Below are 24051 nucleotides of genomic sequence, written 5' to 3'. Positions count from 1 at the left end.
TATAAAATAGCACCCCCTTTTCAACACCTGAGGAGGAGAGTAAAAGGTGAGATCTTACAACAGCTGCAGGTCATTGAACACATTGCACACATGTGGCAGCAAAACCATTCCATTGGGTCTTCTTCATATTTATAGGAAAAGCTTCATCTTTCATTAGTATAATTGCAGCAAGTTCAATTAATTAAGTGCAATTAATGTTTCAAAATATTCACCATAGCTCACAATGCTCTAGAGAGCTGGTTAGGGTCAAAACACAACCTGTGGCTGCAGCACAGCCGTCACACAGCATCTGTGTTTCTGTGCAAGAACAGACATCAGTCATAAAACACATTAACAAACCAATATATGCCAGCCAAAGCTTTATTCCAGCTTCTTCCATTGCTTTAGAACAGCACCAAATACAAGACTTCAACCCAAAAGAACTGTGTTCCCCTATGGAGAAAAAAAAACCTCCCCACCCCTACCCCCAAAAACACCCTCAAACTTTTTTTTTTTTTAAGAGGGAAAAAACCACATAACAATGCAACATTTCCGAAAGCAAACATCAGAAAACAGTGCTGTACAACACAGTAGCATATACAGAGACTGACAAGAAACTTTTGTTGAAAAACCACCCACCAAGAACTCCATACAAGTCAGTGCATCCCCAGTCAGTAAAAAATGCCAGTCAAGAGGCAAAATCTTATTTAGCAAAGTACAGCTCTAAGAAACAAGCCAACAATAACAATCTAGCAACAACAGCTGTAAGAAAACAAGCTGAAAATAACAGTCTGCCTTTAACACTATTCCTTTACAGGGAAGTTCAGTAGTGACAGGTATTTGGTCAGGTAGAAAAAAAAAAAAGCCACTCAATGCTCTGCTGGTATTTTTGTTCCCACAAACACATTTTCGTGGGAACATTTCATACACAGGCACTTGTTGAGTTTCACATGGTCAGTGTGTCACTTGGTTTCAGCACTGCTGGAGGACATGAGAATCTTCAGCTAAATTGCTACTGCAGCCAGTTTGCTTTTCTATAGGGAATAAACACAGATTAGACCATCAAGATGTTTCTATAAATGTGTATAAGGGCATTAAGACGAAAAGTCAGCTCTACAGGGTTTCAGACTAAATACTACTGACATATTGAATCATGTTAAAAGACTACACTTAAACCAAGATAAAACAGCTGAAACAGCAGAAGTGCCCAAGAAGATGAAGCAGCAGTGCTCCCAGATTTCAGTTATGAGATCAAGTTACTCCATCCCTCAGTGTGTTGGCATAAACCACTGCAGGAGTTTTTGCACCCTGAGTACCTCCTACCTCCTGGAAAGGCAGTTTGGCCTTTCCAGGCAGTGCAGTGTGTGCAGCAGGTTCCAGCTCTGTGACATGTGGGTGCATGACCCTGACTCACCTTTCCTCTGCTGCTGCTGAGAGTCCATACATTAACTCCATGCAAAGTGTTCAAGAACAGAAAAAAAACCACAAAATTAAGAGTAATTCTGCATTTGAGTGATACAATTGAGGGAGAGTTTGTAGATTGACCATTTTAACGTTTTATCAAGTTCTTTAACTACCCTTTTTCTTGCTCAACAGGCAACCTGATCTCTGTTGCAGGCCTCCTTATTTGTTACCCATAAACCAATAATTATACTGAAATACAACTACCAATTAATCCCTGAAAGCACAAATGCTATCCCCACTTAAACTCAGTGTAGTCTTCATCAGGCAACCACAAAAACAAACTGCCCAGACAGGTTTTGGAGTATCCATTCTTGGACAGATTCCAGAACTGGCAGTAAGGTACTTAGCAACCTCATCTAGATGGCCCTGCTTTCACCACCAGGAAAGGCCCCTTTCAACCAGAACTGCTCTACAATTCCATAATTACAGAAATAGCATATAAACAAAAAGAACCTGTACTATTTATTTGTTACACTGAAGAGGTGTCTATTAGTAACACTTCAAAATTTTTAGCTAGCAATAAAGATGCACATGTACTATTCACAAACTATCCTTATAACAACTAAAATGGTATTATTATGGATTTAGATTTATAAATTATGGGACTGGGGCACTCAAATGCTAAACTAAATGCTTAATAAGAGTCTGCCTGTTGCTCACCTTGCCTCAGAAACATGACCAAGAGCAGCATGCTGATGCAATACCTAAAACCCTGTAATTTGCATGAACCACCCCAGCTCATCCAAGTGGCTCAATCCATTAGATGAATAAATAAATACTAAATTGGTTTGTAATCCAGACACAGCTTACATTGCATGTAGTTACCCCCTTAAACTGACAGTACATAAGCTAATGCTATCAAGAAAATTCCAACCACAGTATCAAGGACAGAAGCTCATATTAGCGTTCCAACTGTATTTTCTAAAATAAAGTACTTCCTAGAAAATGAAAAACCATTCAAACACAGAGTACACAACCCCTGTGGGGCGCTTAAAATAGACTTACCTTGAAGTAAGGACTCCTCTGGTAAGGACTGCAAGTTTTCTGTTGCAGGGTTTAATGCCTACACAAAAAGGGATCCTGTTAAGAAGCTGGCACTATTGCCAAGACTTCCACTGAGGTGCTTCCTTTAACATTAGGCTAACTTCTTACACCAGCACTACTGGACTCCTAGTTACCACTGTTTCCCCCCCTTATAACTCACTACATTAGTCCTCTGCCCACTTTTCACTTTGATAAAAAGGCTGCATGTGAAGAACAAATTGTCATGACCTGAGCTGTGGATTCCAGACACGAACCACTGGTAGGTACTTCATGAAGAACACTGGTGAAAACCTCACTGTTCCTTCCTAATTACTCCATAATGTAAGTATTTTTCATGATTTAGCAGTTAGTTAGCAGCCTTTCTAAAAACCAGAACAGCCCACTATCACACTGCCATACCTCAGATGATCTGTGAGCCCCATCAGGAATTCCATTCCAGACGTTCTCAGGATGCACAATCTCCTCATTGCCACTGCAGAGGTTCAAGACCTGTACAGACAGAGCCAAAGCAGATCTAGCACAGCAACAATGCACTCAACAAATAAGACACAGCAGTAGGAAAGTACAGTTAAGGACTCTGTGCCTTTGAGAAGGTGTTGAGAAGTCTGGATCTTCCAAAGAAGAACAAGCTGATCTCTAATAAGACTGAATGTAGTGACTGAGGCTGCTCAAGGCTCTTCTAGGCTCCTAACCCAAGCATACTGAGAAAAAGGCTGCAAAACACCTACCAGAACCAGAAGGAAGCTGATGAATAGGGATATCATTACATGATAATCCCTGACACTGTCTCTCATCTGAATGCAGCTGAGATTAGTTTTAGACACCCATGGGATCTACCAGTACCAGAGCCAAATTCTCAGACATTCCATCTTCCAAAATGTAATGATCTTTTGGATCTGCAATCTTAAGTTATAACTTAGACACTATTTTATGTAAGTATAATGTCTGTGCAAGTTTGTACATTGACACACACACCCCCCCCTAGACTGAAGGCATCTCATTCATCCCCCATCTTAAACAGCAGTAGAACAAGAGAGCTCACTGCATTATTCTCTACTGTTAAAGTTAACTCCCACCAACCACTAATGTAATACACATTTCACTGAAGCAGAATTAGTTGTGGATTTGTTACTACTTGCAATATGGTTTAAGTTTCTTCCCAAGTTTCTATGGCTCTAGCATTAACTCCACAAAACACCAGTACAACAATGTCAAGTTTCATGAGCGTTTAATGGTAATACAGCTCCACTGCAGAACACTGACTTGCAGGCCAGATGGAACCACACACATATGTGTGTCTCAAAGTGGAGCCAGATTCAATATTCTCAGTCAATAAAAGAATAAGATGTGAAGGGAACATCAAGTGTTCACATGTATCATCAACCCAATTTGAGACACTGCTGTTTCTCTCTAGTCCATAAATCAGCCTTTGTAATACTTAAATTCTGTAACAGAATTTTAAAAAATATTTATTAAGAGTTTAGAGAAGGACCCAAGAAGGATCAGTTCTTAAGAATGCAGAAAGAGTATTCAAACCACACTTACCTTGGTACCCTTCTCAGATACCTCCAAAATGCGAGCATCACACCATTTGAGAGAAGTCCACACCACACATTTGGAACCAACAGCAAAGCCCTTCAGACTACAAGGATAGTCGTGGTGTGCTGCAAGAAATGGTAATTTACCAATGAAGGAGGAAAAAAAACAAACTCCAACAACAAACTCACAAAACCCCACAAAGATCAACCCTCTAAAAAACCTCAGATGCCTCTAACACTGATGCCCCACCCCTTCCAAAGTACTTGAGATTTGAAAGTTAAATGTTTATCATCCCAAACAGTCTTGCAAATGCAATTCACGCTCAGAAATGGATTTCCATTCAAAATCATTAATCTTCCCAAGTAAGACTAGTTGGTCTTAGCCTGTCATATTACCCATGAGATATACTTGGTCTGCTGTCCTTAACCTATCAAAGTATTAAGACTAATACATTATCATATTAGGGAATAAAAGTTATTTTTACAAGAAAGCTATTCTCATGTTTGAATGTGTGCATTTTGATTATTTAACTCTTTAAGTTCAGATACTTTACCTGCACTGCAGTCAGCCAAGTTCTCATTCTGCTTTTCATCTTCCCCAGGCTTACAGCCTAAAGACTGAACACACACATTTCCACTCTCTTTAAATGAGTCAGTCAAGTCTTGTTCCATCCATTCTTCCACACAGTCATCTTTCCTCTTCTGCCACCCCATTTGTTTCTCGACTTGACAGGCACATGATTGCACAGTGAAAACAGGCCTTTGATTCGCAGAGTCTTTTGAAAGAAATGAAAATTGACTTCCACTATTTGCAGAACTCTGTAGCACAGCATGTTCCAGCCTTAACAAGTCCTCCTCCCTGTCTTCCTGAGGGGACTGAACATCAGGCAGCACCAGTTCCAGAAAGGGCTCAAATTTGGCTCCTAGCATCGACTCCTTGTCACGCATCTTCTGGTGCAGTTCTTTTTCAGGTCTACCACCAGATGATGGCAACCTTAGAGAAGGAGGGTCTGTTTCCATCCAATCATCTAGTATAGCTTCTGCTTCATGAATTCCAGACAAATTCGCTTGCAGTTTCTTGGTCTTCTCTCCCAAAGAAGGCTGAACATCAGATGCAATCAGCTCTACTGACTTCTCTCTGTCACTAACTGAAGGCACCAGGTTTTCTTTCTCATTAAGTAATGGCAAAATTTCAAGACAGTTCAGAGTTGTCAACTGCCCTTTCTCCTCCCTCACATCTGGCAGCTCCAGCAATTCCTGCTCCAACACTGTCTCTCTTGCTTCACTGCCTGATGCTGCCTGCATTTCAAGAGACTTTGCTTCCAGTGCTTCCTTTGTTCCTTCATCAAAGGAGGGCTTTTCCAGAAGTTCCTGAAGGAGCTCGTTTAGACCATCACGTGGTAAGTGCATTTCTAATGGATCCAGTTCTCCAAATGTCTTAGTTCCATTGCTTGCAGATGGCTGTGCCTGGAGCACTGGCAATCTCTGCAGTTCTTGTTCTTTTCCCAGGAGAAGGCTGGCTGCTGGAGCACTGCCTGTCACTTCTGCTTTCAGCTCAGCCTCCTCTCCAAACTGTGTTTCAGACACCTCTTGCTCTGCAGCTTTCATTCCATTCCCCACAATATGAGGGCTGCAGCTTCTCATTGCTTCTAGTAGCATACTGTTACCTTCAGGCAGTGGTATCCCTTTATCAAAACTGTTATCATGCTCTTCTATTTCATATCCATCATCAGCCTTCTCACTGGCAGCTCCCACTGATACATTTGCTTCTGCAGTTTCTAAACAGTCAGAAGTTACACCCAAAAAAGGATCAGAGCAAAACAAAGCACTTTCATTTTCTTCCCGAGCTAATCCAGAAGTAGTTTCTTTGTTGAGACAAGGATCCAAATTGCTGTTTGAACTTCTGTTTTCCTTTAGGGGGTTGCAAAGGTTTGAGAAAGCACTGTCACCAGTTTCTTTATTAGCTTTCCAAAAACTCTTCATCCCTTCATTAATACTATTGCCAGAAGCTTCCAGCTTGACAACACACAGAGGGACTTCAGAATCTTTATTTTCCTGAATTTCTACTACTTCAGCTTTTAATACCAGGTTTTCAGTCAGATCATAGAACTTCTTATTTGCTTCACTAAGCCATGAGCCATCTGAGGGACTGAAACCTGCCAGACAGCAAGCAAATGCTTGCCCAGGTACTCTGAGCAGTTCCACCGGCATCTGTCGGATCATCTCCAGGCTGACGCTCTCCTCGCTTCCATAGTCCACATGTCTAACAACTACACTCTCATCATTCACACTGCTGATCTGAGCTCTGTAGAACCACCCGTCTTGACTGTATTTTGCTAGACAAGTGTCACCACTTTTAATACAACACTTGCCATCATTCAGAGAGCTTAGTCCAAGCTTTTCAGCTTCCTCTATTTTTTTCTCAATGTAGCTCACATCATTGGTATCAGCACGGTGACACCAGAAGTAGCCTGGACTATTTACCACTGTGACATAAATTTTTAAAGTCTGACCTGCCTCTGGAAATTTCCAGATAAACGATTTACAATCACTTACACAGGAGATGTCATTTTGTACCTGAGGAGGCAAAGGCTCACAGCCTGTGATCATGTCACGGTTCTCTCTTCTATCAATTCTTTTTCTTGAGAAAAGTCTTTCTCTACCTGCAAGATCCTTGTCAGCTAAATCCACTGTTATTATACCTTGATGGTCACTGAGAATAACTTCCCATTTATCCTCAACTTTCTTTACAAATTCACACGACAGCAGGATTTCACTTGTTCTCTTGGTGAAGTAAAACACTGCTTTCTCTGTCCAGTCTGCTTTTTTTTTGCATTTGAGTCCAGCTAGGAAGCAGTGAATGCTCATTGCTGGAATAGATGACAAGTTCTTAGGGAGCCTGCGTGCTTGATCAACACTAATCACAGAAGTATCACCATAATCAATATAATGTACCCTTATCAAATTGTCAGAAGTCTTCTCTTTAACTACAGCTCGATACCACAGGCTGTCTTCTGAATAAACAGCACTGATTAAATCTCCTGCTTGGAAAAGCTGTCTGCAAGGATCCTTCACTGATTTCCCATTGTTTAAACTTTCCAAAATGTTGTTAAGCTGAACCTCATCACTCCCTAGTTGAACATAAAAATCCTGAGGGTCACTGACATAAGACACATACACTAAGGTTTTAAGAGCTGGCACTATCCTCTGTGGTGGTAGATCAGATGCATTTTTAAGCATTACACACCTGCCTTCAGCATCAGATTTAGTATCTGACAGTGTATCCATCTGGGAAAAGAGCAGAGACTCCTCCCTTCCTTTATTCAACAAAACAGCATCCTTCTTACTACTAAGCATCTCATCAGGTTCTAGCACATCTCCCTTCACAGAGCGCTGGAAAAGGTTTACAACTTCTTTGAAGTGTCTTTTGCTCCCTTTTTCTTGCTGGGCTTGAGATTGAATTTTTTTTCTTTCAAGAGGCCTACCTACACTTAAAGGGGACTCTGCAGCCTCATGCCTCTCATTCACATCTGTATTTCTAGAGCACAAAGTCTCATTGTGTACATGACTAAACAGTCCTGTACTGTTTAGGCTTATCTCCTTCAGTTTTGTATTAATTTGAGTATTTCTGTCAAACAATTCAACCTGCAATGTATTATCAGAGTCCTTTGCTACCACTATTGCTTTTAATCTCCTTTCTAGGACAGCTTCCTTAAACCATGTTGCAGCTTCTTTGGAAACAGATGATACATCAGACACAGAACACTTTACGGCCTGCATTGGCACAAGCAAAATATCAGAAGCATCATTGGGTAAAATAAGCAGATCATCTGTCTCTATTGACTCTGTGTTCCCAAAGTCCACAAAGAAGACTTTAGCCTTAGATTGTCTTTCCAGAATTACTCCCCTATACCACTGACTGTCAGAATACCTTGCCAGACACAAGGTCCCAGACTTCCCCAAGGTTCCTGTGCTGGCCAATCTCTCACTCAGACAACTGATGTTATCAGCCAGCTGTGCCAAGGTATCTGCACACCTTTCAAGTTGGCAGTAAAATGTCCACGGATTCTCAACATGCGTAATATAAACTTCTTCCTCACTCCCAATTTTGATACCATGACTAGAATAATAGAAAGAGTGAAGCTGGACCAAAGATTCCAGGTGCTTTTGAGGAAATAAAGGTCTGGCTACACCTCTCTCAGTGAGAAACTGGCAAGCACTCTGAAAAGGTGTGATTAAATCTACAATGTTAAACAGGTCCCTATTTATTGAAGCCAAGGCAAAGATTGTACACTTCAGGTCAAGGTCAGATGAAGAATCAACAACAAACTGACGAAAAGCCTGAATTGCTTCCTCATCCCAAGCAAAGGGATTCTGACCAATGGGTTGGATTAAGTTGTAAAGGCTGCACCTGAATGCCTGAGCCTCTAACCTAAGGAAGTGTTCACTAATTGCACGGAGTTTCGTTAGAGACACCTGCTCTCTGTTGCCATAGTCAACATATATGACTTCTACTTTTTCTGCACAAACTCCTTCACTAACTATTAAGGCCCTGTACCACTTTTTATCCTCTGAGTACTGGGCTAAACACACAAGATTTGGCCAAATGTGTGGCTGAGATGAATTCTTGCAATGCTCCTGAATTTGATCCATTAGCACCTCAAGGTCATGGCAATTTCTACTTAGCTGGCACCAAAAACAACTAGGATTCTCAACATATGACAAAACCACATTAACTGTACTTCCCACTTCTAAGTGGCCTCCACAAGAGGAGCCTGGCTTAATTTCCACATAGTTCTGTCTCAAAGAGGTATGCAGATTTTCCTTACCCTCATAGTCTTGAGAAGTAAGAGATTCACTACTTTGAGAATTAAGAATGGCTGCAACAGGGCTCTCTCTGACCATCACACCCACATGAGAATCAAGTATTCTATCACTGCTCTTTAGATTACATTCTTCTCTGAGCCTCTTCTCTGCATTTATTTGGCTTTCCTCTGCAGCACATACTAGGGAAGAGGCCTGTGTCACATACTTATCTGATTTCTGGGAAGTCTTGGGAATTTCATACCTCTGGTATTTAGCATAACCCCCCTGGGCCATGAGTTTACTTACTCTTCCCTCTCCTAACTGCGACCGGTCAAAAATTTCAACCATGTATTTGTCACCCTGCACATTCAAAAACCAAACCTTTAGTTCCTTGTTCAGTACCATCTCCCTGAATGCAGACACAGAAGCTTCACTCCAACTTCCTCTTGGAGGGGAAACACCTGCCAAACAACACTTTAGAGCTAAGGCAGGCAGCTCCCTGAAGCGAGGGAGCAGCTCCTTCACAGCACACAGATCCACAGTTTCTGTACTGCCTCTGTCCACCAGGTGTATTTCCACACCAGTGTCCAGAACCCTGGTGACCACTGCTCGATAAAAGACACCCTCGTTCCCACTGGCACAACAAAGGGATCCAGGCTGTGGGTCCCACCCAGCACCATCCAGCTTTGTGGAATGGGAATAAAAATTCCACATGCACTGCCTCAGCTGCCTGAAGAGCTGGTAATACCCACGGAGCTGCAGCCAGAACTCAGAAGGGTCTTGGAGGTGGGAGACCCGTGCACTGTACAATGTCCAAGTCTTTAGACACACGCCAGCTACAGCAGCTGCAGCCAAACCTCCGTGTGTTAAAACAGGAGGTGCTTCTGGTGGCAACTCCAATTCTTCAGCTAAGGATTCCTCTACTTCCAGCTGCTCATGAGCCTCAGTTTGGCTCACCTGACTGCTGACAAGGCAGCAAGCCTGAGACCCAAAAAGATGGTTCAAATCAACACCGTTTTCCCCATAGAGGGTCACATAATAGAGATTCTCAAAGGAGTTAAAGGCTTTGATGTGAGCACTCACTCCTCTGCCAAGTACCAATGTTTTCAGCAACTTGATCTGGCACGAGGACCAGCCACAGCCCCCATCCGAAACACCCTGCAGAGCACACACGTAAGTGACCACAGGCATGCGAAAGCACTCAGCAGGTAAATGGCGCAGGTTAGCTCTGGTCACAGTCTCCTTCTTGCCACAGTCCACAAAGAGCACGAGAGCTGCATTCTGGTCCTGCTCCCCAGCAATGAGCTCCAGCAGGATGGCACGGTACCACTGGCCATCCCTCCCACGGGCAGCACAGGGCGAGCCCACCTTGGGTAGTAAGTCCTGCTCCCATCGGTCATAAGCATGGCACATGGTATCAGAAAGGCAACAGATCTCCTGTGATAGGCACTGCAACTGGCAGTAAACATGGTGCGGGTCAGAGACATGGGTCACAAGGACAGGCTCTGTCACACCCAGCTGAAGCTGAGGGTAGTAGTAATCCAAGGCAGGTGACAGTGGCTTGTACGAGAGCAACATATGAATAAGCTGTGGACCCTCAAAAGCTCCAAGGTAACAGTCTGGAGGCTGCTGACAGAGCTGCTTCTTTAACTGGCCAAAAGGCAGGCAGCGCCTGAGCACCTCGCAGAACCAGCTGGGAGAGACGCGTTTGGCCAGGCCCAGCTGCCACATCTGAGCCACGAGCTGGGGCAGCTCGAGCACGATGAGCTGCGGCGTTATCACCTCCTGCACCACGCCAGACACCTCCTTGCCTTGCAGGAAGCTAAGGAACTCCACTGCCTCCACGGCCCACTTGGACACCGGTGAATCCCCGCTTGCTGTCCCCTCCTGACTGTGGGAGGGCATGACATCGGCCACGACACAGCTCACCACCTCTGGGGGCAGCTGGAACAGCTCGGAGCAGCCCCGCGCCAGGTAATAGGCGGATGTGGTCACCACGTACCCCTCGTCCAGCAGGAAGACACGGTACCCCTGGGCACTACAGCTCACCACACAGCAGCGGTACCACACACCCAACAGTTCCACCAGCGCCAGCTCTCTTGGGCATAGCCTGGTCCCGCTGGCGTCCGGCCCGCTGGGCTCTGGGCGGGCCGCCAGGCGCGGCCCGGCCGCCGCCTGGATCTCGCGGTAGAGGAGAGCATAGTCAGCCTTACGTTCACCCAGCAGTCCCCACAGCCGCAGGATGGGCACCTCGGGGTACAGCCCCACGGCGCGGACCCGCAGGGTGACGGTATCGCCGCGGCCGAGGGACCCCGGCCCGGAGCTCATGGCGAAGCCGCCTCGCACCCCGCTTCCCCCCGCACGAGGCGAATGAACGCCCCGCCCTCCGCCCCTCGGCCTCATATAGAGCACGCGCCGCCCACGTGACCCGCGGGGAGCCGTTAGCGGCTGCCCCAGCGGCCGAGTCCATTATGATCCTCTCGGTGGGGTGGGGAGCGACGCGAAGGGAAGGGGGAAAACAAGGGGTGGAGCGAGCTGATACATAGAGCCTCTGCTGCTATGCTAACACTGGGTGGAGGCGCCACGAAGAGGAGAGTTATGGAATTATGGCCGGGGCGCCGCGGGGCTCAGCACAGAGCCCGGCAGAGCTGCCCTCGCTCACGGTGGAGCGCTCCACGCGGTGGGACGGCGGAGGAGGGATGAGGGGGAGAGAGCGCCGAGCCCGCTTAGCCCCCATTGGCCAGAGCGGCGCCGGGGCGGGACGTGCGTGTGGAGCTTGGCGGCTATTGGCCAGCGGCCGCGTGGGGGTGGGGCGCGGCGTGAGGGCGGCAGCGCGGCGTGAGGGCGGGGAGCTGCTCCGGACACCTGTCAGGAATCGCTAATTATTCACACCCTAACACGGAGAGATTTGTTAAGCGTTAAAGTTTTCACTGCAAGATTTTTACAAGGCACTTAAAAAAAATAAAATTATTTTGAGCTGTGCCTCAAGGGGCCGTATTGGAGCCAGTGTTACTTATTTTGGGGCCAGTATCTTCATTCATTGCATAGGTGAAGGGTTGGAGTGCGCCCTGGGCAAGTTTGCACGTGCCACCAAGCTGAGTGATGCTGTTGTTACCAAATCCTCTGAAATCATTGGGATAAATAAGACCCTCGAACGCTGTCTTTTTAGTGTTAGCAAGTCAGGCATTTCTTTACTCTTGGCCAGGAGGGAGTTGTGTGGGTGACAAAATCCTGGCCTCTACACAGATGCAGATAGAAAACTTTCACATTTATTTATATATGTATTTTTAGCAAGAAATATTCACTGGTTCTAAATTACAGAATTCTTTCATTAATTAGTATTCTGTCTTCCACTGCATATTGATTTCTCACTTCTCATGGAAATTAGTCTATATTTTTCAGTCCTTTTGTTAGCTTTTTCCCAGGTAGGGACTTTCCAGCACACATACTGAGTCCTTGTTAGTCTCTTTTTTGTCTGCTGTTTTCTGCAAAATGACCTTGTGGTCCATAAATTGTGCACTCCTTGTATTCAGTTTCAACAATAGACCTCTCTTCTTTCAGGCTTTGTTAATTGAAGACTGTCAAGATTATTCTAACAAAACTTAGAGTTTCAGTGATTTTCCCAAGCTGTGTGCCTATTAAAGTAGCTTATGACAACTTTGATAAATGCAGGCTAAAAGTGGTTTTACACACTGCTTATAATTAATATACTGGTTATGAAGATCAGAGAGGTTGAGCAACTGTCCTTTGTGGAAAGGCTGAGAGTTGGGATTGTTCAGCCTGGAAAAGAGAAGCTTCAGGGTGACCTAATTGTGGCCTTCAGGTACCTGAAGAGAAATGACAAAAGAGACGGAGAGGGATTTCTTATAAGGGCCTGGAGTGACAGGACAAGGGAGAATGGCTTCACACTGAAAGAGAACAGGTTTAGATTGGATATTGGGAAGAAATTCTCTACTGTGAGGGTGGTAAGACACAGGAACAGGTTGCCCTGAGAAGCTGTGGATTCCCAATCCCTGGCAGTGTTCAAGGCCAGGTTGGACAGAGCTTGGAGCAACCTGATCAAGTGGAAGGTTGGCAGGGGGTTGGAACTGATTTGTGAGGTTCCTTCCCACCCAAACTGTTCTATGACTGTATGATCAAAGTGCTTATTCTGTCTCACACGAAAGATAAAGCTGTGTATCCATCACCAGGTTATCAGGGTAATGGGATGGCAGGCAGGAGTGCTTGGGATGTAACTGAAGCAGCAGCTTTGCTGGTGCTGGAGTACAAGACAGAAAGAACTTGGATTAGTTTCTCAGGATGACAGCTAGAAAAATACCAGGATTCCTAACAAAACCTTCAGATTGAGGCACAGGAGATTCTACCTGAATATGAGGAACAACTTTACTGTGCAGTGATGGAGACCTGGAATGGATTGTCCAGAGAGGTTGTGGAGTCTTCCTCTCTGGAGATATTCCAGAACTGTCTGGGTGCAGTCCTGTGCCCTGTGCTCTGGGATGACCCTGCTTGAGCAGGGAGGTGCAACTAGATGAGCCACTGTGGTCCCTTCCAACCTGCCCCATTCTGTGATTATGTGACTCCCTAATAATGGTGAGATTAATTTTTTCCAAGCTGGAAGCACACCCCCAAATGCATACAGCCACAACTGAACTGCAATACAACCAGGAAGTACAAATGCAAGCCAAGAAGACACTCAGACTGTGTTCAATGAGAAAATGGCACATTGGAGACACTGGTTGCAAAGACTAGAAGAAATGCTGGAATAAGAATTTTATTCAAAGAGCCAAGTTTTCTACATTAATTCAATTACTAGATATTACTAAATCAAAGCCACCTTTGTTTTATCTACTCATGGCTGCTTTTAATACTGCATTTTTGACTCTTGATTGCCAAAGGTGAACCTACTGACAAACAGCACTAGTCTCAGTCTCTATGAAATCCTGGAAGGCTTTAGGTTTACAAATAAATAAATCACTCCTGTTCAAATGTTTTGCCTTATTGAAGATAACATTGTATTTCCATTGAGATTTAAAATGGGTAGAGTACACATTTCCATGGAAAATGACCCAGTCTGCCACATCAGCACTGAGATTGTCATGGGACAAATAGTTCAGCTTGGTCCTATGGAGTATCCCCAGTCCTTTGAATGCTGCAGAGCAAACTAGGCTTTTGATTTTCTGGGAACAGGACTGCATTTCAAATAATGATCTTACTCAAATAGTTAGTGGAGAGGTCAGGCAGTCTTTGGGAAATAAGAGGAACACAAACCCACTTCTTGTGCAAAGCAGATTTGGAATCAGGTAAAATGCTTTTATCTTTTACAATACCTAGCACTACAGGCTTGGTTTGCTGATGCCTCAAACTAACAAGAGGTAGTACTTTATCTGTGTGAAAATGCAATTAACAACAAAATTTCCCAAATAATTTTATAGGTGCTTAGCCACAGAACTTGTTCAGTGCATTGATCAACCTGCTCTTGCCTTTAAGGACAGAAACCAGCTCAATTATCAAACAAATGGACAGTATTATGTTCTATTCTCTTGGTAGAATTTTTTTTATTCCTGTTTGCTGGTTCATAAAGCTGATGCTGGCTCCTAGCTGAAATATGATTGTGACAATTTTATCCTGTGGATAATATAAATTTCATGTAGCAGTTTGACAATCAAATCCTTAAGTCATGGCTGCTTCCAAACAGAAAGGACTGGAGTTGGAGCAACAAGCTATACATGTGATCCTACTACCTTGTGGAATGAGAATTCAGCTTTTTGACTCTTCCCTCTTCTGTGAATATCGAAGGTTTTAAAAAGAAGTAACTCCACACATCCTTCTGATTTGTTCATATGTAAGCCAGAATACCAGTGACCAAGGTGCCTGTGAAAGCAAACACTGAAATTAGAGGCTTAAAACAAAAGTAACCCAATAAATAAGCCCATTTGATTAAACTGTCTCTTCTTAAAAATTATATTCTTAAGTTCAGTCTCTTATTTATCTGGTTCCCAGAGTGGTCCCAAGACTCTGTCTGCTCAGAGAGGCTGTGAACTCTCCATCCCTGAAAGTGTTCAAGGCCAGGTAGGACAGGGCTCTTAACAACTGGAAGGTGTCCCTGCCCATGGCAGAGGGTTTGGAATGAGATTATCTTTACAGTCTCAAGAACCCAAATCATTCTACAATTCTATGATTCTATGTCTTTCATACAAAAGTTGTAATATTAAATAGGGTTAGTGCTGCATCCACACTCCTCACTAATTGCTCTTGTAAAGAGAGTTAAAAAGCACGTACCATTCGCATCCAGGTTGGTATAAAGCCTTTGTACAGAGACATAAACCCTTCACCCTGGACAGTTTGAATCAAGCAGTCCATGGAAGATTTATAGAGCAGACCTCTAGCAATGTGCAAGGAGAACAAACAGTGTTAGGATTACAAATACACAATTTTAAAAAAACCCATCCCCCTCATAAAAATAATTTGTAACTAATAATTTGTAAGATTTTTTCTACAAGCCAAAGCGCTTTTCTAAGCTCCTTGGAATCTAATCCAGAACCGAAATCCACTGGTTATGCTTAGGTGGCCATCACAACAACATCCCCCAGACATTTACTAAGTAAGCAAAATCATCACCAGAAAGATGAAGAGCAAATTATCAACTTAGCTCTTCACTAAAATCAGTGAGACCCATGGTTTTAATGTGCTGCTGAAAACTCGGTCTCCAAAGTGTCCATACCTTCCCTGCTTATCTCTTGGCTGGTTCATTATCCGGGTTTTGACCACATCAGCAGGAGTTCCCAGAACAGCTGCTACCAGCCCAGAGCAGACACTGCCAACAGCAACAGATACTTAAGGAAGAAACCAAAGTGTATCATAAAAATTTCAGCATCATGGTTCCAGTTCTTATAATAAAGATATCTTAAAATAGTTATAAAGATATATTAAAATAGTTAAATAAATCATCAAATAATGAGTAATAACTCATAACATAAACTTGGTTTGGGAGGCTTGCTAGTACTGCTCTTGCTCACATGCCCTCCTGGTGCCAGCTGCCCTCACCTCTGCACCTCACCTGTGCAATTCTGAGTCAGGGATGGAGGACCCACAATAGGCAATTCATAATATTGTTTACATAAAGTAGATTTTTTTCATCACTTAGAAGAGTAAAAGAGGGTGTTCTGCAGAAGTTGTATCGCTGTGCTTCCACAGACTAGAGCAAAGGTGTTTAAATGCACCAACAAGGCACTTCTAGTGAGGGCAGTTTTGTAGCAATGGTTGCATCCTTTCTCTTGTGTCTTGCATAAAGTGATGTTCTCTCAGGAAAAAAATAATTCTAAAGTTGCATTTCATGAGCAGTATCAAAATCAAAGAATGGGGTCTTCTGCTGGCACAGAGAGGCAGATGAAGGCAGCAAGGCTGGAAATGCTCCACAGTGGAAAAGGGATAATTGGAGAATACAGCACCTGCTAACACTGTGAGTCACACTATTGTCCACAAGTGTCGTGTTCAGAAGCAAAAAGTGTTTCACTGAGTCATAAGTGGTCAGATCTGTAAAGAGGATAATGAGAAAAAACAGCACATTCAGGAGTGAATGGAGTCTGTGCTGTTCATGACACAGGATGTTCATTTCCATTGTGGCTCCTGCCTTTGCCACAGCTGGCACTCTGCCCCCAGTTTTTAATGAGGGCTGTGGCACCTGAGTCCTGTCTTTAGACATGTGAGTACATTCTCCTTTCTGCTCCCATCTGCTCTGATTTACCTTACAGATGATGCTGAGCTGTATCTGGGTGACCCTCACCAGCCCTGTTCTGGCTCAGCTTTCTGGCTTGGCCTCAGACCTGCCTCATCTCCACACACTTCCCTATGGATCTGGATCTTGGTGAATCTGGCTGCCTTTGCTGGCCCTGCCCTGCTCACCTCACTTGGGCACTAGGTTGTGGCTGGTGAGGTCCTTGCTTTGCTGGCTGTGGGACTCCTTCAGCTCCTGGCTTATTTCCTTAAACTCAGGTAAAAACTGTTTCTTTTAAGCCATTTGATTTCCACAGGACCAGAACATAGGTGCACAAGGCAGAGGTCACCTGCGGGGTGCTCCAAACAGTGCCCCAGTGTGGGCAATCATGATGCTTAAGACACAGAGAGCAGCTGAAATCCATTTTCTTAAAGCTTTGGTGGGGCCTCAAGTGCTGCAGGCCAAGTTATTCCATTTACCTCCCATATTCACCAGAGCAGCTCTCTGGACATTTGGTACCCATCCAGCCCAAAGTCCCCTTACTCCTCCTTCAGACAGGATCTTCAGAAATGCATGGTGCACACCTCGAAACCTGAAATCAAGATGCAACTTGTGGGTAGACAGTCCAGTAAAATCTTTGTTTGTTCCAGTACTTCGCTGCACCGGGTCCTCACCTAAGATTAGGAATTTATACCTGCAAGGATCAGGCCCTCCAGATCCAATTTTGTATTTGTCTTTGACTTTCATGCCACAATATTTTACCAGAGATACCGGTTGCCTTGCAAAGCAGTGATCTGGTCCCTAACAGCAGACAACCATTAGATCCCACACATGGTTACAATAATAAATATACATGACACCAAATGATGGCAGCAGTTTGGGATGCAAAGAGCAGCATGTCCTGGTATTTGCAGGAGAGTGTCAAGCCCTGCTGTGTGCCAGCCTTCCCTGTGCCTCTACATCCTGCAAGAGCCATTTCCCTCCATCTTCAGAAAGCATCCTTTCCTCCCCATGGCACAGTGCTGGCATGGACGTGGTGCAGCACGGAGGATGGATTTGTGGTCCCTGGGACCAATAAATCACAATAAAGAATATGAGTATAAATTGAATGAGGAGGTCTTGATCCCGCCCCCTCCCCACCCCCTTCACTGCCCAGAGTCATCATGTGCTCTCCCTGCAAAAGGGCACAGAGCAGATGGGGAGAAAGGGTGGCAGAAAACACAGAGAACCACAGCCTGGGCCAAAGAGTGATCAGTGACAGAGGAAAAGCCACCAGCTCTGAGAGGAACCAACCGTAATGGTTTTCCTTCCAACTTCCTTCTTCCCTCCATCTGCATCTGCACCTTCACCAGATCAGTTGGGCTGGCAAAAAACTGTCCAATGGCACCTGCAGACATGCCTCCAACCACAGCTTTCCTGCCAAATGGAGAAAAATTGTGCTCCAGACTACTCTGAAAATCTTCACAAGTCACAGTGCTCAAGCTGAAGAGTTCAGCAGCACAACCCAGGTGAAACAAGTGTAAAAGGTTGTTTCATATATTAACAGCCAAAGTGAAGTTAATGATTGTGGTGGCTACAGGTTGTTAATGTAATAACAACATAATATATAATGTAATATTTCTGTCAATTTTCAAAAAGTGTTAAAACTTACCTGGGGAAAAAACAACAAGGTTACATTATGCTCTTTGCTTAAGGTTTAAAGACAGGATGGCAAAGTACAAAAGTAAAGGATGAAGCTCCATATATGATAACAGAATGCCCACCTGAAATTCCAATCTGCTTACTGATAGATAAAACTTTTCTTTCTCTCCCACTGCTACTAGATGAGTTGTGTTACTTTTATGGGTCTATTTTTTTTAGTAAAATCAGAAATTTCAGTATTACCCATAGGTCCCCCTTCCTGTAGCATTAGGCATGACAAGTACTTTGTAGTAGATTTTATTAATCCCATACTAAAACCAGATACATTTTGGACCTAAGATGTGGCTGTAGGAATCCTACACTAAGGACAATCCCCAAGCAAGCAATAAATATGCATGAATATGCAACATTACCAGAGAGGAAAGCTTTCACCCTCCACCCTGGCAAGCACAGAGTCACGGAGATGTTCATAAGTAACCATCCGAACACCAGTGTATACTGTGGAAAACAAAAGCAGGAGACAGTTCTTGGGTCTGCCATTTCAGGAGGTCACAGTGAGAAAGAGATCAAGACCTTGGTTTGTGACTCTCCAGAGCTCACCTGGCTCAGCTGGTCACTGCTCTCCTGTTTGAGATGAGAATTTGGAGAGTGAGGGGTGTCAGTGGAGAGCCAGGGTGTTTTAGCGTCAAGAAATCTGTCTGGCTGAGGCACAGGTCTGCCAGGAGGCATCACAGATTTGCCTGCACCCTAAGGGGATGGGACTGCATCGCCTTCTGGGCTGATGCCAAGCACAAAACCCCCCAAGTGCTTTTGAGGTTTGTTGCTGTCACCGTATTTCCAAGTAAAGCACAGAAAGCTGTTATGTGCGGCCAAACCACTAATGCGTTTCTTATAAGTGCTTGTATTTTCCCCTTGTGCTTGCAATCTCATCTTTTTCTCTAATCCGTCCCCACTTCCCTCACATATGAGACATTTATTGTTCTGAGAACTCTGAGTGTCTGGACTTCCTGAACAAGACCTTCCTGCAAAAATGATTGAGAACTTGTGTTGTGTTTTTCCAGAAGCCAGAATAAGGTCATGAAGGACTGGGAAAAGGAAGGAAGAGACGCTATTGATCTGGAATCTCGTATATTTCAAAGTGGGATTTCAAAGCAGGCTAAACTGAAAAGTCATCACAAATATGTTTAAAGTACAAGAAAAGACGGCAAGCTCGCTCCAAAAGGCTTGGCCACAGAAGGCAGGACTCATCGTGTCCCATCACGAACAGATATTCACCTATGTGGCGGTAGACGGCCGGCGTGGCTCCTTGCCAGAGTTTCCGCACGCCCTCCTCCTGCGCGATGCCCGCCGCCGTGCGCAGCATCCCGCGGTACGGCACCGCCCGCCCGGCCGCAGCTCCACCGCGCCGCGCCGCAGCCTCACCTTGCATCTGCAGCCGGGTTTTCGTCAGATCCAGGGGAAACGTCACTGAGGGCAAAGGGCCGGGAACACACGTGAATAGGAGCGCGGCTGCGGGGAGACCTCCCGTGCCGGGAACACCTGCACCCACCACTCTGCCAGCGCCCAAGGGGCTGGGCAGGCACCGGCACGGAGCAAAGGCTGTACCCAGCAGGGCCCAGGAGATCCCTGGAGAAAAGGAGAATTCTCGTCCAGGTCTCTTAAGTGGCTCTAGGCACAAGAAACTAAGTGACATTCCTGTCGAGCACTCAATCTTTCTCCCATATTTAGTTTTGCAGATTTGTTATGCAATATGTGAACCTTCTGAGGGACTCGGGATTAAAAATCCTGTTCCAATTGCTCCCCCTGAATACAGACCAGTCACATCTCTCAGTCAATCACGGGGTGTCTCCAATTCTGTCCGGCACAGTGGCAGCACATGTTATGGTAAGAAACAACCCCACAGATCATAATGCAGACACACATTCAGGCTCACCTACAAACTTACCTACATATCTGTCCTACAAACCACCCTAAAGCATGCGTGCTTTCCTTATACAGTGAGCAGGGCTTGTCTTTGTTTCGATACCTCTGCAACACACCGGGGTCCTTCCAAAGCAGGACTCAGGTACCAGGGGAAGGCAGTCACTGCTCAAGCCTCAGCAGGTTTATAGTCCATTTGTGCATTAAGTTTGGTATTCATGTTTAAAAATTAGCAAAGATTGAGAAGTTACAAATCCTTAGAGCAATGTAACTGACTTGCCTGTAAGACCCTATAGAAATTATAAAGGACATGCTGAAAAGTATTCAAAATAAGTTATTTGGTCACAAAGCAGTGCCACATAGATGCCAGTGGGCTTCTATTCCATGTTTCACCAAGCAGTTTTTCAACTCCACTTTTGTAGGCATCTCCATTGTGACCAGAAACTTAAGAGTCGATTTTTCTTTGGTTAACCTTCATTAACTATGAAAAAGAAATTCCTGAAGGAATAAGGCCTTGCTAGTAACTTAGGCAACAGATCTGCCTGTCTCTTTAGTCTTTTTCTGGAAAAGCTTAAATTAGTCACAACTGCACTGAGTTAATGACTGCAGCCCTTCGGTCCCCGAGGCAAAGGTTTTATCCTGAAAAACCCTCCCTCCAGCCACAGACAGGTGGCATAGAACACCTGAAAGGCTTAGATTATGGAAAAGCCACGACTAGCACGGTGAAATGCAGACTTGCTGGAGCGGAACACTGAGGAATGAGGCATCCGGGGACTGATGCTCCCCCTGCCCCCCGTAAGTAAATTTGACCCCCTTCCCTCTCGGAAAGCCACGGGGAGTTGTACCTAGTTCTGCCACAGCCGCTGCACAGGCTGACAGAGCGAATTTGCTGGCTCGGGGCCATCTCTCTGGAAGAGGTAAGCTCCTCTCTTCTTCTGCAGGTGACATCTAGCATCTCTCATGAACCGAGGCTAACCAGCCACCCTGCCCGGCTGTGTCTGCAGCGGGAGCGGGCCCTAGCGCGGATCAGCTCGGGCTGCTTTAGGAGACAAGCTGAAGGTCATGTTTCTGCAGCGCCAGCACCAGGAACTGCAGCAGCCCGAGCGGCTCTGCAGAGCTGGCAGCTCCTTCTGCAGCGACACCAGAGACTCCGGCGCAACAGGCTCCTGGGAAATGTAGTCTGTCACCGAGGCTGTGCCCGGGCACCGGCACTGCAGGTACAGACACACGCACGGGCTTGTGCATTACCTGCATTAAAGCAGCAACCATTAATGAGAGCTCGAGATTACACGTGGGGTCTGGTGGCTTTGCGGGGTGCTGTCATTGGCAGCACTGCCTAGGGAGCCCCAAACTCTGTTCCTGTGTCAAACAGTTGCATCAAGGAGGGATGAATTGATCCAGATCTGGTTTAGTAAGAGCTGCATTAGCAACAGCTTTGTGCTGAGCTGGGGCTGCGGATTAAGAACGCAGCACTGCAGTTAGAACAAGGATCTCAGCAAGCCTGGGATGGCAGAAACTGATCACTTCTCAGAGCCTTTAAGTGAAAAGTTCAAAGCTTTTCCTGGCTAAATACTGACTGTTGCGTGCCAGTCCTAATTTTCTTAAATTATTGTAGATCTATTTAGGTTCTCATCATCATATTAAAAAAAAAAAAAAAAAAAGTACGCGCTGTTCAAGAGAAGCTTTTCATTTATCAATAAGTCTCAGTTGAATCCCCTAAGTTAATAATTAGTCAGTAATCCTCATGCTGATTTGAGGTTTTTTTTTGGTCAGAGAAACTTATCTCTGAACACTTCCCCACATCTCTGACTGCCTAAAGCATTGGTGTGTGGTCCCCATCAAAATAATACAGTCAAATTAAGGGTGCGTTGCAAGGGAAATAGTCAGTTGAAATTGGATGAATCTGTCTCATTGGTCACCAGTAATTGGTATTAAATTGGATCCTTCTTGGGGTTAAAATGAACTAGAAGTCATGCAGGGATAAAACAAACTCCTGACAAAGCCATGGTTAAAAATGGGAGGAGGGCATATTGCAATTTAATGCAAATGTGCCTGGCTGCATGGAAGGTATGAGTGGTTCAGAGCCTGTTTCTGGACAGTTCATGCAATCTGTTCTGGCGCTTTGTGCCTCCCTCCACAGCTGTTCTGTGGGCTTGGGTCAGTTTATGCCACACTATCAGCCTATGTGTCATCGACTCGTAATGTGGGGTAGAGAGAACATCCAGAGTTCACCTGCAGTCATCCTACAGTCCTCTGTCACAGCAGGGAGAGCTTCCAAGTTACATCAGGTGTCCAAGGTCTTGTTTGGTCCCCTGAAAACCTCCCAGGATGAGGGTTTCACAACCATCTTTTAGCTGTACAGCTCTGGTACAGTCTCATTCTGTTTTCTCTACGATCATGCTTTAGGGAGTGGAAAATAACAACTAGATCCCTCCTTAAAGTAAACCTCATAGCATTGCAGCATCCTGTGGAAAGAGCAGCTCTCCATGGTCATTTTTAGCCTGAAGAAATAGGTTATTTTTTAAACCAAATGATTGGGGCATGGTTGTGAGGAGGAATATTCTCTTCCCATAGTATCTTTGAAATGAGCCTGACTAGAGGTGGATGCTTGCATGGACAACTCTATGATGTGTGGAGAAGAGAATGGCCAGTACTCATGGATGTCCATCAAACACCTGGAGTTCCTATATCCCCAAATCCTGAGACAGATAGCACCAGCAGAGAGGACCCTTCCTATTCATTTATTTCAGTTCTCAGTGAGATGGAATTTTTTGGTTTATGGCCCAAGCCCATTTGACCAAAGGCTGTATATGCAGGGCAGGAATGTGGACTTCAGATGGGGTGGAAGCACAGCAGTGGGGTCTGGGACAGCTGTATGCTGCTGGAGAAAGGCTGCCAGACTGCCCAGGGCCCTCACCTGTGCTTCTGTGTTAGTTCACTTGGAAAAAACATTACGCATTAACCACTGAGGAAAGCTGGGCAGTGACTGTTGCACCATCATACTGGTTGTGTTCTCCTCACAACAGTGCCTTGCATCTCATGTCCTTCACCAAATCATTTCTTAAAAGTCCAACCTAAACAAAACAAACAAATAAAAAAGGCCAAAACAAACACAAAAGCCTTTAATTAATGTTTTCACAGAGGCTCGACGACATGTCTTACCTGTATACATAGATCACTTTAAACTCATTACTCAGTCAGTTAATGAAAATATATCCTGCATATAATGAAAGTATGCATTTTCTCCAGTATTACAAGGCCTTTTGCTCTCTTATCACTTTACCTTTATTGGAAGAGAAGTAATTTAATGGATAAAATAAAACCAGAGAATAAACATATAAAGAGCTGTGATTGCTAAACATAGAAGTGTAGAAATATTACAGTTAACAGTGATTTATCTTTTTGTTCCAGACAGTTTGCAAAATGGAGATCAGCACCCTATTTGTCACAGTTGACATATATGAGCTTATTCTTCTGCACCAACAACCAACACGAAACATCCCAAGGTATTTCAGAATGACTGTTTAATGAAGAAAATACACCTGGTTTTCACATCTCTTAACCTCCTACTGTCAGGTGTATTTCTGCTGTGCTACTTTTACTGTACTGCCTGTCTGCACAGGTGCAAAGGTTCCTGTTTGTGCACCTATTCCTGTGTAGGAAGGGAATTAAACTGTATTTTTATCTGTATTTGTTTATGCCCACTGCCTCTTGCCCTTTCACTGGGCACCTTGAAAAGAGCCTGGCTCCATCCTCTTTGCACCCTTCCTTCAGGAGTTCATACACACCTGAAGATCCCCCTGAGCCTTCTCTTCTCCCAGCTGAGCTTCCCAGCTGCCTCAGCCTCTCCTCAAATGACAGATGCTCCTGCCCCTTTTTGGTACTTCACTTTTGGCAGAGGATCACCTCCCTCAATCTGCTGGCAGCACTTTCCCTGATGCAGCC

The 24051-nt window shown here is 44.8% G+C and overlaps 2 protein-coding genes across 2 annotated transcripts; both read right to left on the bottom strand.

Annotated features, from left to right (window-relative positions):
- Positions 1-343: 343 nt before the first annotated feature.
- On the bottom strand, positions 344-11826 carry TDRD6 (tudor domain containing 6). Its single transcript, XM_056487884.1, has 5 exons — positions 4580-11826; positions 4033-4151; positions 2887-2976; positions 2449-2506; positions 344-1013 (listed from the first exon to the last, which is right to left on the bottom strand). The coding sequence occupies exons 1-5, from the start codon at positions 11232-11234 to the stop codon at positions 952-954; spliced, it is 6984 nt and encodes a 2327-aa protein (XP_056343859.1). The 5' UTR covers positions 11235-11826; the 3' UTR covers positions 344-951.
- Positions 11827-13456: 1630 nt separating this feature from the next.
- Positions 13457-21054, bottom strand: SLC25A27 (solute carrier family 25 member 27). The gene is made up of 9 exons (XM_056486728.1): positions 20952-21054; positions 19462-19653; positions 18600-18684; positions 17839-17961; positions 17025-17137; positions 16280-16364; positions 15553-15645; positions 15111-15213; positions 13457-14702 (listed from the first exon to the last, which is right to left on the bottom strand). The coding sequence occupies exons 1-9, from the start codon at positions 21052-21054 to the stop codon at positions 14631-14633; spliced, it is 969 nt and encodes a 322-aa protein (XP_056342703.1). The 3' UTR covers positions 13457-14630.
- Positions 21055-24051: the final 2997 nt, after the last annotated feature.

This window comes from Oenanthe melanoleuca, chromosome 3 (genome assembly GCF_029582105.1).
Source record: "Oenanthe melanoleuca isolate GR-GAL-2019-014 chromosome 3, OMel1.0, whole genome shotgun sequence".
Classification (NCBI taxonomy): Eukaryota; Metazoa; Chordata; class Aves; order Passeriformes; family Muscicapidae; genus Oenanthe; species Oenanthe melanoleuca.
The sequence above is the reverse complement of the archived record's forward strand: the minus strand, read 5'-3'. Positions and strand labels throughout refer to the sequence as shown.